This window comes from Myotis yumanensis, unplaced genomic scaffold (genome assembly GCF_028538775.1).
Source record: "Myotis yumanensis isolate MYYU_CA2020_CCGP unplaced genomic scaffold, mMyoYum1.0.hap1 SCAF_17, whole genome shotgun sequence".
In the NCBI taxonomy this organism is placed as follows: domain Eukaryota; kingdom Metazoa; phylum Chordata; class Mammalia; order Chiroptera; family Vespertilionidae; genus Myotis; species Myotis yumanensis.
In genome coordinates this window covers 17,451,893-17,474,302 of record NW_027223768.1, presented here as the reverse complement: position 1 = coordinate 17,474,302, position 22,410 = coordinate 17,451,893, and the positions used below count along the sequence as shown (strand labels likewise).

General features: G+C 38.5%; 1 protein-coding gene across 15 annotated transcripts in view; it reads right to left on the bottom strand.

Annotated features, from left to right (window-relative positions):
• Positions 1 to 22,410, bottom strand: part of PRRC2C (proline rich coiled-coil 2C) — a 78,475-nt gene that overhangs the window by 6,718 nt on the left and 49,347 nt on the right. For 9 of the 15 annotated variants that reach the window (XM_070395663.1, XM_070395661.1, XM_070395659.1 and 6 more), the window contains 12 exons: positions 19,717 to 20,488; positions 19,259 to 19,344; positions 17,783 to 17,968; positions 17,395 to 17,646; positions 16,165 to 16,257; positions 13,265 to 13,366; positions 8,713 to 8,914; positions 6,626 to 6,829; positions 5,256 to 5,368; positions 4,757 to 4,893; positions 1,353 to 1,584; positions 1,001 to 1,123 (listed from right to left, as the gene is read on the bottom strand). In XM_070395663.1, the coding sequence (XP_070251764.1) occupies positions 1,001 to 1,123; positions 1,353 to 1,584; positions 4,757 to 4,893; positions 5,256 to 5,368; positions 6,626 to 6,829; positions 8,713 to 8,914; positions 13,265 to 13,366; positions 16,165 to 16,257; positions 17,395 to 17,646; positions 17,783 to 17,968; positions 19,259 to 19,344; positions 19,717 to 20,488 (2,502 nt within the window). The remainder of the gene's footprint in view (positions 1 to 1,000; positions 1,124 to 1,352; positions 1,585 to 4,756; positions 4,894 to 5,255; positions 5,369 to 6,625; positions 6,830 to 8,712; positions 8,915 to 13,264; positions 13,367 to 16,164; positions 16,258 to 17,394; positions 17,647 to 17,782; positions 17,969 to 19,258; positions 19,345 to 19,716; positions 20,489 to 22,410) is intronic. The other 6 variants (XM_070395660.1, XM_070395668.1, XM_070395662.1 and 3 more) reach the window with 3 other exon arrangements.

Here is a 22,410-nt window from a genome sequence, read left to right as displayed (position 1 = left end):
GACTCTTCAGTCCACAGGCCGACGCTCTATCCACTGAGCCAAACCAGTCAGGGCTCCATTCTTTTTTTAAAGATGCAACAGTATGCCCTGGCCGGGTGGCTCAGTTGGTTGGAGCATCATCCCATACACCAAAAAGTTGTGTGATCTGGAAGATGCCAGATCGGGGCATGTACGAGATCTGCCTTCCTCTCTTTAAAAATCAATAAACACATAGTTGGTGAGGATTAAAAAAAAAAAAAGTTTAACAGTATAACAAATTAGCATCGGAGAAACTAACTGAAATAACTATCTTTTAATTAATCTACAGTACATGTCAAACAAACACAAAATACAATAAAATCATGGGATACAATGTAAGAAAGTAGTTACAACTTCCCAAATAGCAATTTATTTTGAATGTCAATAGGTAATATATAGGTATGAGTTATCACCCCTAAAATAGCCACCAAAAATAGTTATGAGAAGATGACTGAGGCTTGCTTCTCTCACCCAGCCCTCCACCAACTTTTAAAGAGTAAGCTGATTAATGAAATTGCCAGAAGAGTTTTAAAAATTTATACTTTTCACTGAAAATTATAATTACAATCATACATGTAAGGAATATGTTTGTCATGTACCTTCTGTTGCACTACCCTGGGTGTTACAGTGACCACCGTGATGGTCTTTAGTCTTCCTTCATCTCTAGCACGAGGTAAAGCACCTATCACTTACACGTAATTGCATATCCCTAACAACAGCCTTCAAATGTTTACATTCATGGACTCCTTTGTTAAAATAAACAAGTACACGGATACCCATAAAAAAAAAAAAAAAAAAAGGATAAAAAGTGGGTGAAAGATGGGTACTGTGGGACCAACCAGTGGACCCCCTGGAATTCCTAGGACACCAGAGAAAAGTCTGAAAACTATCACACATCTCCCTATCTTGGTTCTGTTGAAATTCCCAAACAACAGAAACAACAACAACAACAATAATGATAAAGAAAATTGAGGAAATTTACCATGCCATAGTTTACCTGCTGGAGAGTACTCGGTGACTGGGCAGTGTTATAAAAATTTGTCTGACCAGGCTGTTGTACTTGTCCAGAATAAAGATTTGAAGCCTGGGTAAGATTTGCTCTAGCCTAGAAAAAATGTAATAAGAAAACAACAATAAGATTTTAGAAATTTCCAATTCAGATACCAAGGTTATGGCTTCAAAGAAATCTGGAAGAATTTCAGTGTTAGATCAAAAGGAAGACCTTAGTTTTCCATTGTCTTTTAACATTTGTTTCTTTAAAAACTGTCCTTAAATCACCTGCTGCATAAGACTGCAACGACAGACGGTGCCGCTCTCGCTCGTGCTGTAATTACCTGGAGAAGATGTGTATCGATCAGCTGGGAGCCTCCCAGTCCTGATGCCTGACCCAGCTGATGTTCATACAGTATAGGAATTGGCTGAGTACTGGAAGTTTGCTGAAACGCAAGACCCGACTGTGCCTTGGCAAGTTCCTGGTGCTGGACAGCTGGGAAATTGTGGATGGCAGTACCAGAAAGGACCACAGATGGCTGGGACAGGCTGCTCTGCATAAAGGCCGGCTGAGATCTACATCAGTATTGAAGAGAAAAGGATGTGTTAAAAGTTAATTCTACCTGGAATCTGGCAACCTTAAGACTCAGTAGCCTAAATGTCCAAGTACTCTACTTAGCTTAAGAAAGGAGGCAGTGACCACAGACCTTGTCTAAGGTACCTGTTTCAAGCCTTAGCGCCCATTATATAAAAATTTTGGAAAAAAGCTTCTTCTTCCCAGAAACCAGCAAGATTTTTTCCTCTTGAACAACGAGAATGATTCTCTTTTCATGTGTTTATTAGCAAGCTCAGAACCAAACCTACCTACCGTCTTCTCTTTGGTACTGACATTTCATTTAATTTACAGCACCAATAGCTCTGACTTGCATCATCTGTATTTCATTATTTCCCCTCCTATATTTCTTATAAGAGGCCTCAAGATCTCTATGGAATGAAGCAGAGCACTAGTTCACATTAGGATTATTCAGAAGTATTTTCTTTCTTTAAATTGAGGTATAATAGACATATATACCTATATAAAAATAATAATTTGGTATTTGCATATATTGCAAAATGATCAACATAGCAAGTCTAGTCAACACTAGTCACCAGAGTTACAAATTTTTTGATGAGAACTTTTAAGATTTACTCTTTTAGCATCTTTAAAATATGCAACACCAATATTATGATCAAAGGGTGCAAACTTCTAGTTATAAAATAAGTTACTAGGCTGAAATGTACTCCATGGCAACTATTTGAAAATTAAAAACAAAACAACCCCCTCCCCACCCAATGCTGAAATCTGACTTGGGGTGGTGAACATACAATATAGTGTACAGATGATGTGTTGTGGAAGTGTGCACCTGAAACCTGCATAATTTTGTTAACCACTATCACCCCAATAAAAACAATAAGAATAAAAAATAAAATACAATGCTGAAATCTAACTTAAGACCTCTGGGATAGAGGCCTCCAATCTATACTTTACAAAAGGCTAAGATAAAGAGCAAGTAACTAAAATCAAAGTAGTGGATTAAAGATAATATTATCAATTATTACATATCTATCTATATAAAAGCCTAAGTGACTGTTACAACCAGACGACCAGCCAGTAGCTATGATGTGCACGGACCACCAGGGGGCAGACACTCAATGCAGGAGCTGCCCCCTGGTGGTTAGTGCGCTCCCACAGCCAACCTCCTGCAGTCCCTTCCCCCGGCCAGCCAGCCCTGCCCCGATTGGGACTGGGCGAGAGGGCCCTGATTGGCTCTGATCACCAGCCAGGCTGAGGGATCCCACCAGTGCGTGAATTTGTGCACTGGGCCTCTAGTATTATAATATAATTTTGCTCTGTTAAACTGACATGTGGCAGGGACAAAAGCTACCGAGCACGAGTGCTAGTCTAGAGTCCTAAGTAATCTTAAAGTCTACTGCGCTGGCAGATATCAATTCAGGGATTCCTTATGAATAAACACAAGCTGATTAGGTTGAGAGCAAGGAGTAGCAGAATGATGTGGTAGAGATACAAACTGCTTTCGAAGCCTAAACTTGTGTCTTCCAACACAGTAGCCATATACAGCTTACCCTATAGCCCTAATAAACAGTCTGGTCTTCCCAGGCATTTGCCACAATGGGAAGTACAGATACAGTATGCCAGTGCACTGCTACTCCATCTCCCAGGCTATGGAAGACATTGTTAAGCAATCACTGAACTCTCCTGTCAGAGCTGAAAAGTAGCTGCAACTTTCTAACAATGTTTCAAGCAGTCAATAACAATTAAAAGGAGATTCGATTATTTGCTAGTTCTGAATTAGAAATTTAAAATTTTTAATCACAGATTCCAAGATAACCACAAATTTAATAGTACAAAAGAGATGGCCTGTAACTTCTACTTGGGGTAAATAGTTTTGCTTCTAATGGGAGAGAATTTCTTGGAATAACCAAACTAAATGATGGAGTAAATACCAGAAAATAAAACATCATATGTAATTAATTATACAGATATACTACCAAAGAATTCTACCAAAGAATCTTTAATCAAAAAACAAAAGTGAGCACAGCCAGTGTGGCTCAATGCTTGAGTGCCAATCTAGGAACCAGAAGGTCATGGTTTGATTCCCGGTTAGCACATGTGCCTGGGTTGTGGGCTCGATCCTTAGTAGGGAGGCGTGCAGGAGGCAGTCAATGGATGATTCTCATATGGATGTTTCTATCTCTCTCTCCCTTCCTCTCTGAAATCAATAAAAACATATTTAAGTAAATAAATGGGAGAGCCACATTTTTAAAGTTTATTAATAATTATGCTCTGCTAAGAAAGTTTAATTAGCCAAAACTAGCTTTTTTAGGAATATAATTTATGTAATCTAAAAGAAATAAGCTATTACCAATTGATGCCAAGTCTAATCTATATATAGAGTATAAAAATTCTATCTGGACCACATCAAAACCCAATATATTTCTAAAAACTAATGCTTAACTTTGCAACCATTCTAAGCTGCCCTAAAGAAATATTTTACTTTTCTTTTTGCGGGTTTAGAGCCATCAAACGAATATCGACCACAGCCATGCCACGAAGATGACAGCTATGCCATGGGTTTTGCTCATGCTCTCACCCTTCCACTCTCATTAAGTTGGAGATGAGACCACTTGGGTTGAGTCAGGCTCTCACTGATTTGTAATGTAACCTTAAGTTAAAACAAACCAACCAACCCCTTCAAGTCCCAACTCGGCATGTCAAATGGGGATAACAATCCACCTTATATGGTTTTGTGAGGACTACATTTTCTAAGTTACTGCATGTAAAAGGCTGAATAGTGATCATATATATCACCACTACTTCTCTTCCTTGTCCAACCCTCTACTCGCCCTGGCCTCAGCCCTTACACAGCAGACTTGGGTTTCCAATTGTTAGCAGCAAGATGCACTTAAACCTTTAGGTCCCTTAGCAGCTATTTTCTATGATTTCAAATTGTCATGGGACTGTTGTTACCCTCTTCTTCAAGAAATTTTGAGGCTTGACTTTGTTCGGTAAAGTCTGACTAAAATGACCACAGACTGAGGTTCATAATCAACACGATTAATAATTTAATGTAGTTTATAAGAGGGTCATCCTAGCTCATAAAGGGAAGGAAGAAGCAGTAGGAATATGGCAAGAAAGCTCAGCAATTACAGTGTTTCCAACCCACAAATGTATTTTAAAGCGTTTTACCTATACGGTTGAAGGGAAGAACTGAATAATTCCTGGGCCTGGGAAACCGCGGGTCCAGCACCCAAACTCAACTGGGCTTGGTGCTGCCCCTGCAGTGGTGCGTAAATAGGAATCGGGATCTGCTGAACCGAAGTGGGCTGCCATGCAAGGAGAAAACGGTATGTGAGCACCATGTATACAACTCACGACATGTGGGAAAATAAACTTAGCTATGAAGAATAAATGATTAATACCACATACCAGTTTTCTTTAAAAACAAATGTAAACATTTTCCTTTCAATCCATTACTTGATTCTACATTGTTAACCATCAACAATGGGAAAGTTTTAACATTTTGCTTATACATCCTAGGTAATCATGGTTTGTCCTATATTGTTAAAAGGATTATAACTTCAAAGAGTCTATTATTTGTAGCCCAAGATAACTACTACACCATCAAAATGAAAAAACAGAAAAACAAAAGAACAACTGCACGATGGGAGAAGTATGTGATGTTTACCTGAGAAAGACCTGGTTGGAAGCCTTGCTGCTGAGCCAATGATGGTGGAGCCAATCGTGCATGCTGGGTATTGAATAAATGACTGGTGTCCATATAGAAAGTTGGGATTTGAGCTACAGACCATTAGAAAAAACAACAACCAGTCTTAAGTATCTAAATTTCAGAATTTAGACAGGTATATGCAAATTAAAACAAGGAAACTCTAGTACTTGTGAAGGTATAAAAAATATGACACACTTATATACTGCCAATGGGGTATAAAATAGAAAAATTTTACATATTCTACTAAAACTGAAAATGAACCCACCTGTTTAATAGCAAGTCCACTCCAATTTTAAATCTACCAACCAGAATTTAGCAAAATATTTAAAAGAACTGACATTTAATAACTGAAAGAATTTGGCACGGATTTTTAAAAAATATTTAAATTGATTTTTAGAGAAAGAGGGAGGGAGGGAGGGAGAGAGGGAGGGAGGGAGAGAGAGAAACATTGATGTGAGAGTCACACTGGCCAGGGCTGGTATAGATTTTTAACAGATTTCTTTTCTATGTATTATACACACTATTTTGTTATTTGCCATTTTTATGTTTTGAAGAACTTCAATATTGTTTTTAATTTGCCATCATTATAAACAATATTGTAATGAACACCCTCATATACGTATCTCTGATTAATAAGTTTATGTATATCTTATACAGATAAACTTATTAACTATAAAACTGTTACTGCAGTATATACACATAAAATGTCCTGAGATAACTTTCTGAAAGAATTATGTCAGTTTATATATTTTTACCAGCAAGGTATTTTAAGAGCCCAATACAATACCCATGATCCTGGGTATTAAAGATGCTAGTTATCAATCTTTCTATTATTCCCATATGGAAAGGTAAGAAATAGCCTATTTATTTTGAATTTAAATCATTAGTGAGTATGAATATTATCCAAATGTTTATTTACTATGTATTTTATTCAGATTAACATTGTGATATTTAGTAATACAAGTTACTCCCGTTTCCAATATACAAATTTTTCTTCTTTGCTATTCTTACGTTTATTCTTCCCCATGAACTTTATTATCAATCTGTGAAGTTCCAGATAACAAACTTTTATAATATGACTGGAATAATACCAAGTGCATAAGTTATTTTCCAAATGATTGGACACTAACTTGTCTAATATATGTGTAAGAAATAAATGCCAAGAGCCCTAGAATGCTTATCAAGGAGAGAGAGCAGTCAATTCTACCTGGAAATAAATTTGCAAAGCAGATAAAAGATATTTAAACTTGAAGTGTAACTAAAAAGAGAAAAAGCATTCAAAAGTCTTCATTTTCTCAATTCCTTATATTCAAGTCTAAAAGCCTTACCTGCTGCGGACTGAGACACATAGACCTGTGGACTCTGTTGCTGCTGGGCAATGAGGGAAGGCATACAGCTTAACTGTGAAAAATGACTTGCGGAAGGCAGGCTGCTTGTTTGTAATTGTTGGGGCTTCACTTTACAAATATTAGGAGGGTCTGATGTGGTTGTAGATTTTGTACTCAGAGAAGAGGTAGTGTATGTACCAGCTCCTATATTGGGAGAGAGATAAAATAAGGGAACAATGTAATATATTTTAAAGGGCCGCTGTTGTTCATAGTAAAGTGACTCAAGTGCTAACCAGAAACTAGAGAACTAATGTTTATGCCCACCATGTACTTATATACTGTATGTACTCTGGGCCAAAAGGGGATATGAAATATATCACTATCATAATGATCTCTATCTATCTATAGCTCACCCTCTCTCTCCAGCACCGACCCCCTACATACCTTAAACACACACACACAACTATTAATAAATATGTGGCATTATACAACTTGAAAGGTCAATTATTTGTTGATCAGTGAGTTCCAATGACTGCAATACTGAAGCAAATGACAACACTGGTATTTGACTAAAGAGAGATATAATCATTTTTAGACGTTTAATGATGTTCTATATGAGAGAGCATCAGATTAAACTACCTTAGCTGTTCAACTTGAGTCTCTACCAGTAATATGACAAGATGGCCCTCATGAAAAAATTTATCCTAGTTGAGGGACTATGGAGAAACTATAGACCTGGAAAAAAGGAAGTAGCTGGGTTCCAAAGAAGTAGGAAGTTTTGCAGTCCCTTATTTCCTAATCTTCCTACAGACTCTTCACCAGTAGACTGGGGCCTAAGCAAGAGCCAGAGCAGAATAAAGATGCCTTGCAAATGGGTGGTGAGGAATGTTTGCACAGAGGAAGAGATATAGTTGGAACACTCCCTTTGATTTGAATCTCTGGATTTGTCTTAATAAAGAACAATACATACTTCTGATTCTAGATCAGGGGTGGGGAACCTTTTTTCTCCCAAGAGCCATACAAAATTATCAACTTAAAAATTAGCCTGCTATATTTGATCGAACATTTAACTCACCCCTAATGCTTTGGCAGGGTCAGACCAAATGATTTCTCGGGCCTTATACGGCCCATGGGCTGACGTCTCCCACCCCTGTAAACTGTAGCATAACCCAACGATCAGTTGTTTTAGTACTTACAACTAGCAAAGAATGTCAGAATATTGAAAAGCAGTACTACCATCAGTAAATAAGAATCAAAGAAGGTAAATTCTTTGCCAGATATATTTTATAACTATTAGAAAGGAGTTTCTCACTGCTTTGGAAATATGAGAATATCAGGAAGCTTGAAATAAAATTTGTTTTCAGTAAAAGAAACAGCCTTCTAATGGGGATGCTGCTGGACTCTCCTTAAAAACAAACAAAACCAAAACCAAAATACTAGTGGATATTATCCACTCAAAACACAACCTGGAAATTCTCTACCCCTAACCCTTCACCAGAAAATGTCAACCCAATAGATTTAGGCCAATAGCTCCTTCAAATTAGATAGAGACAGCCAAAAGTTAAAAAACTGTATGATTCTATGTTATTTCTGAGTTGGTTCAATTAGCTGTATGAGTTAAAAAATAAGTCAAAAGGTAAATTTTGTAGAAAAACCTAAACACAATACAAATTTTTTCACCAATTACTTATTAATAATTGTAACAGGGGATAGCAGGGGAGAGAGGAAGAAGAGAAGGCTCAAGAAAGTGTTTTAGTAAACCAATAAGCATTTGCTAAACAAGACTAGGAGAGGGCAAAGAGAGGGGAGGATAAGAATGGCATAATTTGATGTCTTTTATAAATAACTAGAGGCCCGATGCACGAAATTTGTGCAAGAGTAGGCCTTCCTTCCCCCCCGACACCGGCTTCCCTCCAGCCAGGGCAGGCACCTGGGACCCTGGCTTCCCTGGCAGCTCCGGAAGGTTGTCCGAAAAGACATCATTATGCTTTTATTATTATAGATACTTTTGGGGGGATAGTTCACAGAAAGTGATCCTAAGAAATTTGAATTGAAGATACTGAAAGGAAAGGTACAAAGACTTCCACCTGACAGTGACGTTGTGGGGGTGACTGAGGCAACAGGGATCTGCGGCATGGACGCATTGGAGAAGGAGTTGTAATTAGCACTGCTCGGGCCACTGGCACTACTGCTGACACCACTGGCAATTGGAGGAGCTGTGGAAGTTACTGGAGATCCCTTTTCACGCACATTTGGGGAATTCTCCCAAGCCTTCCGTGCAGACTCCATCTGCAATGCAATGGGAAAAAAATCACTATGCGAACATGGACTACACACTTATATATAAATATACTCACGTGTGTACCTATATAAATTCCAAATATCTTTCAGAAACCCCCAAAGTAAAAAATGAAGACCCTAGAGTTTGTTTGTTTTTTTTAAGATAATTTTTAAATTCTGACACCTAATCAATTTTTTTCAGGTTGGCCACCCCACTGGGCGATGCTACTATTTTTTTTATTTTTATTGATTTCAGAAAGGAACGGAGAGGGAGGGATAGATAGAAACATCAATGATGAGAGAATCATTGATTGGCTGCCTCCTGCACGTCCCCTACTGGGGATCGAACCCGCAACCTGGGCAGGTACCCTTGATCGGAATCGAACCCAGGACGCTCTGTCTGCAGGCCAACGCTCTATCCACTAAGCCAAACCGGCCAGGGCGACCCTAGAGTTTTCAAACCTTTCATTTTCCCCTTTATCTTTGCTCTTTTACTTGACCCTTTGAGTGCCAACTAATATCCTAGGAACTATGCTAAAATTGCCAAGGCATTTTTGCTGATTTTACAGCAGTTTAGGAAAAAAATTATGAATCACAAGTAAATGAAGTTACATATTCAATATCTTCCACAAAAATCATCATTTTCACAGCAAGAATTGGCATATTTAGCAATATCATCATCACTAATAAAAGCAGACTTAGAACTGGACACTGCAGGAGGAGTGCGATAGCGCTCCCGGCACTCTATGGGTTAAACTGGGAGGCAGGGGACTTTAATGATGCCCCCACAGAGAGTTGTGGATGGCTCTGGCAATCAGGCCAGTGAAATATAAAGTCACAGCTCCTGTATCATCTACATTCGAGTCCTTACCCTGACCAGCAACTAAGGAAACGTAAATACCAGGCCCCTGCAGGAGTGCTTTAACCGTTTGAGTCCCAAGCAGCGAGATCGCGCTGCTGAGATTTTATGTCGAGAAAACATACGATTCGTTTGAGTCCCAGGGGGTATTGAAAAAACACTGTCGAAGAATCCCAAACAGCGCAACCCGCGCACTTTCTCTAAATGAGTACGAAAAGACCCAAACAGCGTGATAGCGCTTGTTTTATTTTATGTCGAGAAATACCAAACAGCGCGATTGCATGCTTGGGACTCAAACGGTTAAGGCTCTGACTCTAGTAGGAAAGGCACCAAAACCCCCCATCAATACCCATTCCCTAAACTCTGTTTTTAAGCCAACAGTTCTCAAATGGCAGATGACAGGCACCGTTTGTTTGGCTGTTTTATGCTCATAGTGTTTGACAAGTTAATATAAGTAGACAGGTTTTAGGCTTGAGTGCATCAGAGATACTTGTTTCACATCAAAGCCTCCTTGGGCATTTCAGGTACTGACTGCCGCCATTTGGCTTTGGGGCTACTGATTTTAGCAGTCGTCTCCGAGTTTCTTAAAAGGAAGAAACAGGTCTTATTTCAATCTATATTCAGTCTCTCTAGAGTTCTGCTGTTCAACAGACATATAAATGCAAGCCACGTATAGAATTTAAAGTTTAGTAGTTGTATTTTAAAAAATAAAGAGGTAATTCTAATTTTTTAAAAAATATATATTTTATTGATTTTTTACATAGTAGAAGGGAGAAGGATAGAGAATTAGAAACATCGATGAGAGAGAAACATCGATCAGCTGCCTCCTGCACACCCCCTACTGGGGATGTGCCTGCAACCAAGGTGCATGCCCTTGACCGGAATCGAACCTGGGACCCTTCAGTCCACAGGCCGACGCTCTATACACTGAGCCAAATCGGTCAGGGTGAGGTAATTCTAATTTTGATAACATTTATTCGACACAACATAAAAACGTATAATCACCATAAAAGCTGAGATGTTTTAAAAAATATTAACATGTCAGACCCAGTGTCTATTTTATTTTATACTAAAGCACACACTGGACTTGAACTTGGATCAGCCATATCCAGTGCCCAATGATTTTAACCACAGAGGCTGATGGCCACAGACCTGGAGAGAACAGATACAGATTCTCACTATCCTAAGGCTATTTGAACAGGAAGGAAACACATAGGTTTTGACATTTTTAGTTTTAGTAGTCGAGATACTGGGTGGGGCAAAAGGAAAACCCAAGATAATACATAAAATTCAGTTGCAATGATTCACATGAGAGGATTTTTTTACAAGATTTTTATAGTACTGCTAAGAAGTTTGTAGTTCTTCAAGTACCAACTTTTAAAACTGTAACCTTATTTTAATTGTGAGAATCTGAGAAGAATTACATGCCTCCCCGCTTTTCTGTTAAAACACACACTATATGTAACTTAACCTTTTCTTTTCTTTTTTTTTTTTTTAAATATATTTTATTGATTTTTTACAGAGAGGAAGGGAGAGAGATAGAGAGTTAGAAACATCGATGAGAGAGAAACATCGATCAGCTGCCTCCTGCACATCTCCTACTGGGGATGTGTCCGAAACCCAGGTACATGCCCTTGACCGGAATCGAACCTGGGACCCTTCAGTCCGCAGGCTGACGCTCTATCCACTGAGCCAAACCGGTTTCGGCAAAACACACACTATATGTAACTTAACCTTTTCTTAATGACTAATGTCATCTCCATAAATTTGAAATGTAAGATAATTCATATTTGCTTGAGTTTTTTCACTATCACCTTGATGGTTTCACATGTGTTTTATTTTAAAACAAGAGTTGTTTTGTGTGTGTTTTCTTTTTTTGTGGGGAGGGTGGGTTTAAAAATAACTTATGAAGTTAAACATAATGCAATTTGCAATCTGCGATTTTTATGGTTTAGAGATTTTTTTATACAGAGCAATGTCTTTTATACCAGTTTTGTTGTGGTGAAAACACATTAAGTCATGTTTAATCAAACTTGCAGAATATATGTAGGTCACATACATTTGACTTTATTTCATTTCTTTTTAAAAAAAATTGATTTCAGAGAGGAAGGAAGAGGGATAGAAACACCAATGATGAGAATCATTGATCGGCTGTCCCCCGTACACCCACTACTGGGGATCAAGCCTGCAATCTGGGCATGTGCCCTGACCAGGAATCAAACCGTGACCTCCTGGTTCATGGGTCAACACTCAACCACTGAGCCACACCAGCCAGGCTATTTCATTTCTTAAGCAGCAAGAACATTCAGATTACAATTTTGGAAATTCAAGGAAATTCACCTTTCCCCGATAAATATACTGTATATAATACCCACATAACAGATTTTTCCTATACCTTATATGTTACCCAGAAGGATGTCAGAAGTACACATAAAGAGAAAATTTTAAGTTAATGAAATTTAAAGTAATTAAAATTATACTATTTTTTCTTGGAGTGTTAAAAACATTGAGTGAAAGGCAATGTTGAAGGGTTTTTCTGAAGAATTAACAACGGCCTAAAGAATACTTAATGGTATTATATTTATTTATGTGGCATTAGACTACTTCCTTGAATAATATAAATACTTAAGATGAAACAAACTGAGACAGTCATTCAAGTGGAATAGGAATTGGCAGTCAGTAGTAAGAACTGGGTGAAGACGAACAGCACAAAGTTTATAGTCTCAGCCGACACTCATTAAGCCTCTTACACAGAAGTTGGGGGGCAAAGGGTCAAGTGGTCAGGAGGCTGGAGACTCAAACAGAAAGAGTCTAAAAGTGAACACTGTCCACATTGAGAAACAATTTCGTTCCCCACTCCTGACGACCATCAGAAAGATTCATTGACAACCAGAGCCACATTAGGAAGTCCAGCTATTACACATGGAACACCTGCGTTTAAAAACCCCTCACTTAATTCTATGTCTGCATTTTTTTAACCATTGACTAATCTTGAGGTGAACTCATTGAAAATGCTCTCAGACAACTCAAATATAACAAAGCATTAATAACATAGCTCAACATTATAAAGAGATTAAAAAACAAACAAAAGAAGCCTAAACTTCTTGACATCAAAAAGCACGTGTTGTCCAAAATCTTTTGCCCTCTTATTGAAAAATTATCCAACAATCAATTCTAAATCACTTGCATAATTACTGCTTCATAAAATGTTCTAACTGCTACAATGCTTTCATTCAACTCCCATGAGACTTACTCTCCTGTAATTTTAAGACCAAATTCACAAGCATGATAGGCCTTACTTTAGAGAGGATAGCAAGTCGTTGCTAAGGGTATTAGAAGCTAACAAAAGTTTAAGGTGTAATCTGACATCACATCATTTCCTTGGCTTAGCATTGTTGCTTACCACACAAAACTAGTAAAAAACCCAAGAGAATAGTATTAGTGTACGTCCCCCTTGCATGCAACAATCATGGACCTTTAGAGATGGATATGGTACATACCTTGAAGGTGAGGCTGAAAGTAGTGGGAGGAACTGAAGTTAGGCTGGAGCTCTGTTGTATAGTCTCCCTCTTAGGGAGGGGAAGGGTGTTGGGCAGGGGCACCTGAAAAGGCAGGCAACACATATCACAATCTAACTAACTGGGTCTGCTACCAAAGCCCCACTAAGATAATGCTATCATACTCTAAGGGTGTTCTATTTTTCATCAGAGCCAACATGAATATTCAATTACTTAGACTGTGTTTACAGTAATTGATAATTGTGGACATCTTAGATAAAACTTCCGAAGAGAAATATTTTCTGCCTTTTTATGCATGAATTGAAAGAGTCTGTCCCAAATATAAGGCATACCCTTGATGGCAGTGCTTCGCATATTTTAATGTAGATACAAATCATCTGAGGATGTTGTTAAAATGCAGATTCTAATTCAGCTGGTCTGGAGCAAGGCCTGAAATTTTGCATTTCAAACAAGTTCCCAGGTGATGCTACGGCTGCTGGTTCCTGGACCATACACTATGCAGCAAAGCTTTAAGGGAATACAATTTCCCCCATTTATGGGATTTACAGGTTCTATCAGAAGCATTCAACATGATAAATATAATACATTTAAGAAATAAATCTCTTTCCTGGAATAATCAAACTTTCTGACAACTATATTCAAGAACAAAAGTAATATTGGAAGGAAAATACGGAATATTGCTTCCCCCATTACACTAAACAAATTGCTTTGTTATATAGTAAATAGTAATGACACAATTATGCAAATATTGTTAAATGCCTGAAGATATTAGAAACTCACTACCCATATCTTTTTTTCCCCCTCTAAGTCCCTGGGTCTTGAGATTTTTTATGATGTACTATTTATTGCACGATTGATTTTGACGGTCCACTCAGCTGTTCAGGTACAATGACTGAGATACTAGGGGTGCCAGATAATCACTTTGTGACACTATGGAGATTCTGATACCACAGACTAGTTACTGGAGATTAGCTGTGCTATAATAATCAAAATCACCACCAGCATTTATATCTTCAAGACATTCAAAACAACTGTATTATTAGGTAACACTAACCAATAAATATCAACTAAGATCCTAAAAAAGTATATTAAGCTTCAATAAGAGAAATAAGCCTCTTTTAAGTATAATTTTTAAAACGACAGAAATCCTACTATAAAATAGAACAACCAAACAGACTAATGAAGAAAACAAAAACATTTCAAAAGGAACTAAAACTTTGGACATTGTTTTTTAACACTATATTAACTAAATTCAAAATCACCACCATACTTGGCACCAATAAGCAATGCTGTGGAATGATTCCAAACTGGTGACCACTTATGATGCTCCGTGACCCAACCCGATCTTCCTGTTTCCAAACATACTTGTGATAAATTGCTAAAATCAAACGCAGATTATTCACTGATACACAAGATCGGGTCTCTTCCCCTCAGTTGTTTCTGTGCACAACTCAGCATGTTCATTAGCCTAGCAAACCACATGGAAACCATTAAAATGCTCATATAAATATTTTCAGTCATTTTTAGAGGGTCTGACAGAAAAGCATTATATACTTTCTTGAAAAAGTAACATTTAAGAAATACTCTGTTGTTTAAACTGAGAAGACACCACAATTAAAGCACAATTAACTTTACTGAGATGTTACTGATTCATTATTTGATAATCTACATAGTGAGCAATTTTCCAGGAAGTCTTTTTGTCCTTCCCAAGTTTTCCATTACTTCCTATAGGAAGGTAAGTAGATTTCAACCTTTCTCCAAAAGGTCAGGGGAAAGGTTTGGCATATGAAATGAAGTTTTGTAAGATCTAAATTTGGACAAATTACATTAACCAGCTCCTAAAGTGCACTCCTATCACAAAGAGAAAACGTGTGACTCACTCAGCTACATAGCAAGAGCCCTTCAGTTGGACCACAAAGTTGGATTAAATGGTCTCTAATGCATGTCACCTCTCTGACTCTAACTTGATGCTAGAGGGAACAGAAAGAATAAGAAAAACTTTGTACCAAAACATAATCAAGATTTTTATTCTCAAAATAATAGAGTTAAAGCCCTGTGTGAGCGACCTTTAAATATATCTATAAAGGGTATTTTTTGAAAAGAATATGCCTTTGCTTATTATACGGGACGACATTTAAAGCAGCTGACCAAATTTCCACCATCTGTGCCCTCCAAAACAAGGGCCTCACATGTAACTCCTAAAATGCTCTCTACCACAGCAGGTCACCTAACTTTGTTGGGCTCGCCGTTCAATTTTTCAGTCAGTGAACTAGTAAAAATGATGGACTATGATGACTTGTAACACAATCTTGAATTATAACATGGTTGCTTTGAGAAACCAGAGCCAAATTTACATGTCTTGTTATCACCTTTTAATGAAGCATTTAAGAGTTGTTGAAGTACTCACATATACATTATAGCCCAGTCTTCACAACAGGAATGTTGCTATTAAGGCCTAGTATAATTTTTTTCAAATTCAAAAAGGAAATACCTGAATCTCTGGTAACACTGTGTTTTAACTGAGTGAGTTTTCATGGATCATAAAATGGTGTCATTTAAGAACAAAATTACCAACAAAAATAAAACACTGAAGAATGTGATAGCTAAGAACCAAACTTCTTATCAAAACCAGGGTAACTGGATTAGTCCTGATGACACTAAGCTGAAGCAGCAAAGGCCTGGATCTTAAATGGAAAGCAGACAACTTTTAGGAGGAAAAACAAAAACTCCACTTTGATTATTTTTGCTAATTACATTACAGTGCTCCTAAATACAAATTTGCTATTAACTCTTCCCCTGAGAAAAGTTAAATATTGGCCATATAGTACGTATAATAGCCAGGTTTCTATCCAAACTTGCCACACCACAAGTTGATTACTTACATTATTAACCAAAGTATCCTCCATCTTTGCATTATTAGTAGCCACAGTGTTAGGCAGAGAAGAAGAAGGTGTAGTGTAGTCTGTTACAGACTCCTGTGGAGTAGTAATAGAAAAAAATAGATTTTAAACTGAATTAATGAGTCACTTTCTAATTACAGCCTAACAGTTGTAAAGTTGTTTCAGAAGAAAGCAGGAGGAGAACAAACCTCAAGACTGAGTTCTCCCAAATCTTAACTTAAAAACCAACAGTGGGATAAAACAGAGAACCACTGCTGAAATAATAACATTTCCACTTCTGTTTGGATCCTGTGCATTTTTTAAAATGCACTGCAGAGTACTAGGAGGTTATCATCAGTACTGAAGATTTAATTTCTGTGGATTCCTAAAAGAATTCTTTGTGTGGTTCTCACAATCTATAGATTACTTGCAACTTCTGACTTTTATTCTCTTCAAAATAAAACAAAGTAAGTAAATGAATGTCAAGATCTTAGCTGTCGCAATTCACTAGGTTTTAGGATAAACTCTTGTTTATTATCATGAAACTCTTCCTTTAATGTGGTAGAACTAAATCACATGAGCTTTTAAGAGAAAAATACTCAAATTAATATGAAAGATTCCATCTTTCTTTCTTCTCAATATACATCCTGGAATGGCAGACATAAATTTGTTATTCTCACAAGTGTTAGCTCCTTTAAGTTACTCAGTGGAATTTGCCTTAATGAGTTTTCAAAATATGCATCTTTCACTCAATGAGGTCCCTAAGCACAAGTCAACTACTTCCTCTGGGGCTCAACCAATGCAATAGTGATTGTTCCAACCCTGGAAAAAAATTGGCTATCCTGGGGTTACTAAACTTTGCCTTATTTCCTGACTTCAAAATCTCATGAGTGGGCAAAATAAAGCTCCACTGTTAACTCCACTAACAAAAGTAATGGAGAGAAACTTTTTCAAAGTCTACAAACCCAAATAAAAAGCATCTTAATCTTGTGTAGGCATTTTTCACTTTAAACAACTGAATGGTAAAGAATTAAGAGTAAATTTCCACAAAAAAAGAAATAATTTATTGCAAGGAATTTCTTTAGGTCACACATGCACACCATGAAATAAAATCTCTAATAATAGTAACCCATAGTCTATAGTGCTGTATGTCTCAAGCAAAAAAAAAGTGTAAGGTTGTTGTTTTAAACATGATTTGCATCAGCTGAACGGGGGTCTCTGCATGCTGCTCACCTTCACATTAGTAGCGTATTCTGTGGATGACACTGAGATCATCGTTCCTATTTCAGTAGACATTTCTGAAGCGGCTTTGGTTTCCTTTGCTGTCCCAGGGTCTACACTTCGGACTGCAGCAGGGCTTGGTTTCTCTTGTCCTTCTGGCTCCACCTGTTGGGCATCTTTTACTTTTCTATTTTTTAATGAGCGTTCCTTTCCAATAGGACCAGGTTTATGTTCTTTGTTTTCTACCGGACTCAAATCTGGAAGCTAAAGTCAATGTTTATAAATAAAAAAGGACCATGATCAAAAGCATTCATTGAATACAAAACTTAAAACTGTTATTTGCTCTCATAAATGTTAGTGGCTTTTATACAATTACACCTGGAATATGAATTGTGTTTACCTTCTGGGCTTTGATGGGGCCTGCCCGTGGCTGCTTCTGCCGTTGCTCTTTAGGTTCAGGAATTTTGTCAGTTTTTTCCGAAAGCACAGGAACAATTTCATTTTCGTTCCCATTTGAAGCTGGAGCACCAAACTGAATTGTGTCAATTCCAATTTCAACTCCACTTTCTTGACCATTCTTTGTTCCCTAGTAATAGAATATTTAAAAACTTGCTATCAAACAGAGTTCAGATTTGACTGCATGATTTATGTAGCCCCACATATTTTAAATAGAAGGAAGTTTGAAGTAACCCACATATTAACTGCCATTGATTGTTTTAAGAGAACCTTCCCTTAAACACAATGATTTGTATGTATTAGAAAACTAATAAAATGAAAACTAGGACAAGACTTAAGTTTTTTGTTTTTAATTTATTTCAGAGAGGAAGGGAGAGGTTGAGAGAGAGAGAGAGAAACATCGATGATGAATCATTGACTGGCTGCCTCCTGCATGCCTGCCCCCTAATGGGGATCGAGCCCACAACCTGGGCATGTGCTCTTGACTGAAATCAAATCCAGGACCCTTTGGTTCCCAGGCCGACACTAGCCACTAAGCCAAACCAGCTAGGGCAGTGATGGCGAACCTATGACACTCGTGTCCAGAGGTGACACACGAACTCATTTTTTTGGTTGATTTTTCTTTGTTAAATGGCATTTAGATATATAAGATAAATATCAAAAATATAAATCTTTGTTTTACTATGGTTGCAAATATCAAAAACTTTCTGTATGTGACATGGCACCAGAGTTAAGTTAGGGTTTTTCAAAATGCTGACATGCCGAGCTCAAAAGGTTCACCATCACTGAGCTAGGGCAAGACTTAAGTTTTTAAAGTCCTTGATTTTTATGTGTCATGAGTGTAACCATAGGCCATCACAGCCTCAAGTTCTTTCATCACTTAAAACAAATGTAAAAGCAACAAACACAGAAAGACACTACCAGCAAGAAATAAACAGACGAATGAATGGGGGAAAGAAGATAGCAATACCAGTGTTGCCTACTTCTAAGTGTGCTGTGAAAATAAAATAATATACTCATTTTTGTTGCACTTTCTGTGTGCTAGGCAGTGATGCAGAGACACGACAATCTAACTCGCAGACCTTGCATTATAATGGATAGAGAAAATAGACAACGGAAAAGTCAGATAAGCAATCCACAAAAATTAAAATATGGTTAAGCCATTTTAGATTGGTGGATGGAGAAAGACCCCAGGAGGTCATACTGAAAGTGTTTCTGGCAGAGCAAACACCTAGTAGAAGGTCAAGAATAAAAAAGACTAGAACAGCTGGAACACAGCAAGTTAAGAACAGTGATAGAAGATGAATAAGCAGAAAGCTAGACGAGACAGAATTCTGATGCATGCTGAAATTTGAGAAACTGTTTTAAGGAAACTCCGCCCCAGTAACCCCACCAAGACCATTAGCAAGTCTATTCCTACCTCTGATGAAGTAGCTGATCCAAATGATGTTAGAGGCTTATTCCAGGCACTGACGGAAGGTGGCTGCGGTGGACTAATGGGCCCTACTGAAGGGAAGAAGCCACAGGAAATGTGAACACCAAAATTAAGAGGCTAATCATCCAATCTTTATAACCCTTTATTTAATAGTAACTAAACAATAAAACAATTACTTTTCACACCACACTCAGAGATTCTTGCATACCAAAATAAATATAAGTCCCCAAACATTGTGTATTGCTTTTATCAACATATAAAATATGGCTATTAAAAATATAACACCTTTGATTTAGAACCAAAGGTTTTAAGAAAGGAAGTTAAGATTACTTTAACTGCTTCCTACTAAAGAAAAGGCTAAAAAAAACCCCATAGTGAATATATAAACAAAAGTAAAAACAAACCCCAATATTCCCAAGCTCTCACTTCTGTTGCACACTTACATTTCTTAGAGATGTCATTCAGCACAGCTGGTGGGGCCACCTTGTTATCCCATAATTCAGTTGTAAGAGTGCCATGTGACTGTGAGGTCTGGATGGATTTTCCTGTGGCTACATAATCTGTGCCGTTAGGTGTTTGAGCCGAAGGTAGTCTAATTGAAGGTGGTGGCTGTTTTGAAGACTGTGTTGTAGTCTGCAGGGGACTCTGGACTGGTTTGTGAGTCTGTCCCTGAGTTTGGGCTGGGGCAGTGGGGCCTGGGATTGTGACTGTGACAAGGGCTGGGGTTGGGAGTGAGACTGGGGTTGGGACTGGGGCCGAACTGGCTGGGGCAGTTGGGGCTGAACTGGCTGGTACTGTTGGGGCTGAGCTAGCTGGAGGTGTTGCTGAAGTTGGTGGTAGGGCTGAAGCAAGAATGGGAATTGAGGCTGAGGCAAGAATGGGGACAGCGGCTGGGTTTGAAGCTGAGGCAAGAATTGGGGTTGGAGCTGGAACTGAAGAAGAGGTTGGAGCTGAGGTGGAGGGTGGAGTAGGAGCTGACGCTGGAGTTGGGAGTGGAGTGGAAGTTGAAGTTAGGACTGGAGCTGCGGATACAGCTGTGGCCGAGGGTGAGGCTAAAACTGGACCTGAAGGCAAAGTTGAAGTTGGACCTGGGGCTGGGGCTGGAGCTGGAGACTGGGCTTGCTGGGTCCCAGTAGACTGTTTTTTGGCAAATCTTGGAGGAAGCTTAGAAGTCTGACTTCTTCCTTTCTCACTGGCATTCTTTTTGTTCCAGACCTTAAAAAATTGGTAAAAATAAATTCTGTCAATAACACAGCTAAAAGTAACAGTTCATAAATATGATTTCTAACAAAGCTACCTACTGCTAATTTAGCTCCTTTAACTATTCAAAATAGATACTTCACAGAGCAAAAATGTCAAAGCTGCTCATGAGATTTTAAATTATGAGAAGTCAGGATGTGATTGGGAATAAAAGACAAATATGTATTATAAATATGTATTATACATTCTTTTATATTTTGCATTTTCATATATCATATAGGTCCCCTCCACCCGGTTCCCACCCCACCCCAGGCCCTCAACACCCCACTGTCTGTGTCAATAGGTACTGCATACCATAGGTACATGCATATAAGATCTTTGTTCAATCTCTTCCCACACCTCCTCACACCCCCTCTCCCCCCAGAATTGTCAGTCCGCTCCATTTCCATGTCCTTGATTCTATTACACTCACCAGTTTATTCTGTTCATCAGATTTTTTATTCATTTGAATTTTAGATTCACTTGTTGATAGATATGTATTTGTTGTTCATAATTTTTTATCTTGACCCTTTTCTTCTTCCCCTTCTTAAAGAACTAGAAGCTCGGTGCATGAAAATTCATGCACTAGAGGGGGTGTCCCTCAGCCCGACCTGCCCCCTCTCACAGTCTGGGAGCCCTCAGGGGTGGGAGGCGACCCAGTGACCATGGGAAGGCGATGCCCCCATCACACCTCTGCTGCTGCCACTGCCAGCAGCGCAAGCCTCAGGCAGCCCTGGGCGACCGATATCCGAGGCCTGCTTGTGCCTTAGGCCGGCCCAGCTTCACTGCGCGCCTGCCTCATCTCCCCTGGAGGGGCTGAAAAGACTGGGGGACTCCAGTGGGGCTGCGGGGACTGGGCACCGCCTTCTTGTGGTTATGGGTGCCACCATCTTTGTGATGGTGTGGTGGTCAATTTGCATACTCCCCTTTTATTAAATAGGATACCCTTCAGCATTTCATACAATACTGGTTTGGTGGTGATGAACTCCTTTACCTTTTCCTTGCCTGTGAAGCTTTTTTCTGACCTCCAGTTCTAAATGATAGCTTTGCTGGGTAGAGTCATCCTGGTTGTACGTTCTTGCTATTCATCACTTTGAATATTTCTTGCCACTCCCTTCTGGCCTGAATGGTTTCTGTTGAGAAATCAGCTGACAGTCCTTTGGGTACTCCCTTGTAGGTAACTGACTGTCTTTCTCTTGCTGTTTTTAAGATTCTCTCTTTGTCTTTAGCCCTTGGCATTTTAATTATGATGTGTCTTGGTGTGGTCCTCTTTGGATTCCTTTTGTTTGGGGTTCTCTGTGCTTTCTGGACTTGTAAGTCTATTTCTTTCACCAGGTAGGGGAAGTTTTCTGTCATTATTTCTTCAAATAGGTTTTCAATAACTTGCTCTCTTTCTTCTTCTGGCACCCCCATAATTCGGATGTTGGTACGCTTAAAGTTGTTCCAGAGGCTCCTTACACTATCTTCATATTTTTGGATTCTTTTTTCTTTTTGCTCTTCCGGTTGGATGTTTTTTGCTTCTTTGTATTTCAAATCTTTGACTTGATTCTTGGGATTCTCTAGTCTGCTGTTGGATCTCTGTATATTATTCTTTATTTCAGTCAGTGTATGCTTAATTTCTGACTGGTCCTTTTCCTTTTTTTTTTTGGCATTCTCACTAAGATCCTTGAAGGTCTCACTAAGTTCCTCAGAGGTTTCTAAAAGATTCTTGAGTAACCTTATAACTGTGATTTTGAACTCTATATCCAGAAGTTTGCTTTCTTCCATTTCTTTCTTTGTGACATATTTGTCTCAGCATTTTGGCTGTTTCCCTCTGTTTGTTTCTATGTATTGGGTAGCTGCTATGTCTCCTTGAGTTGGTAGAGTAGTGTTGTGTAGTAGGTGTTCTATAGGGCCCA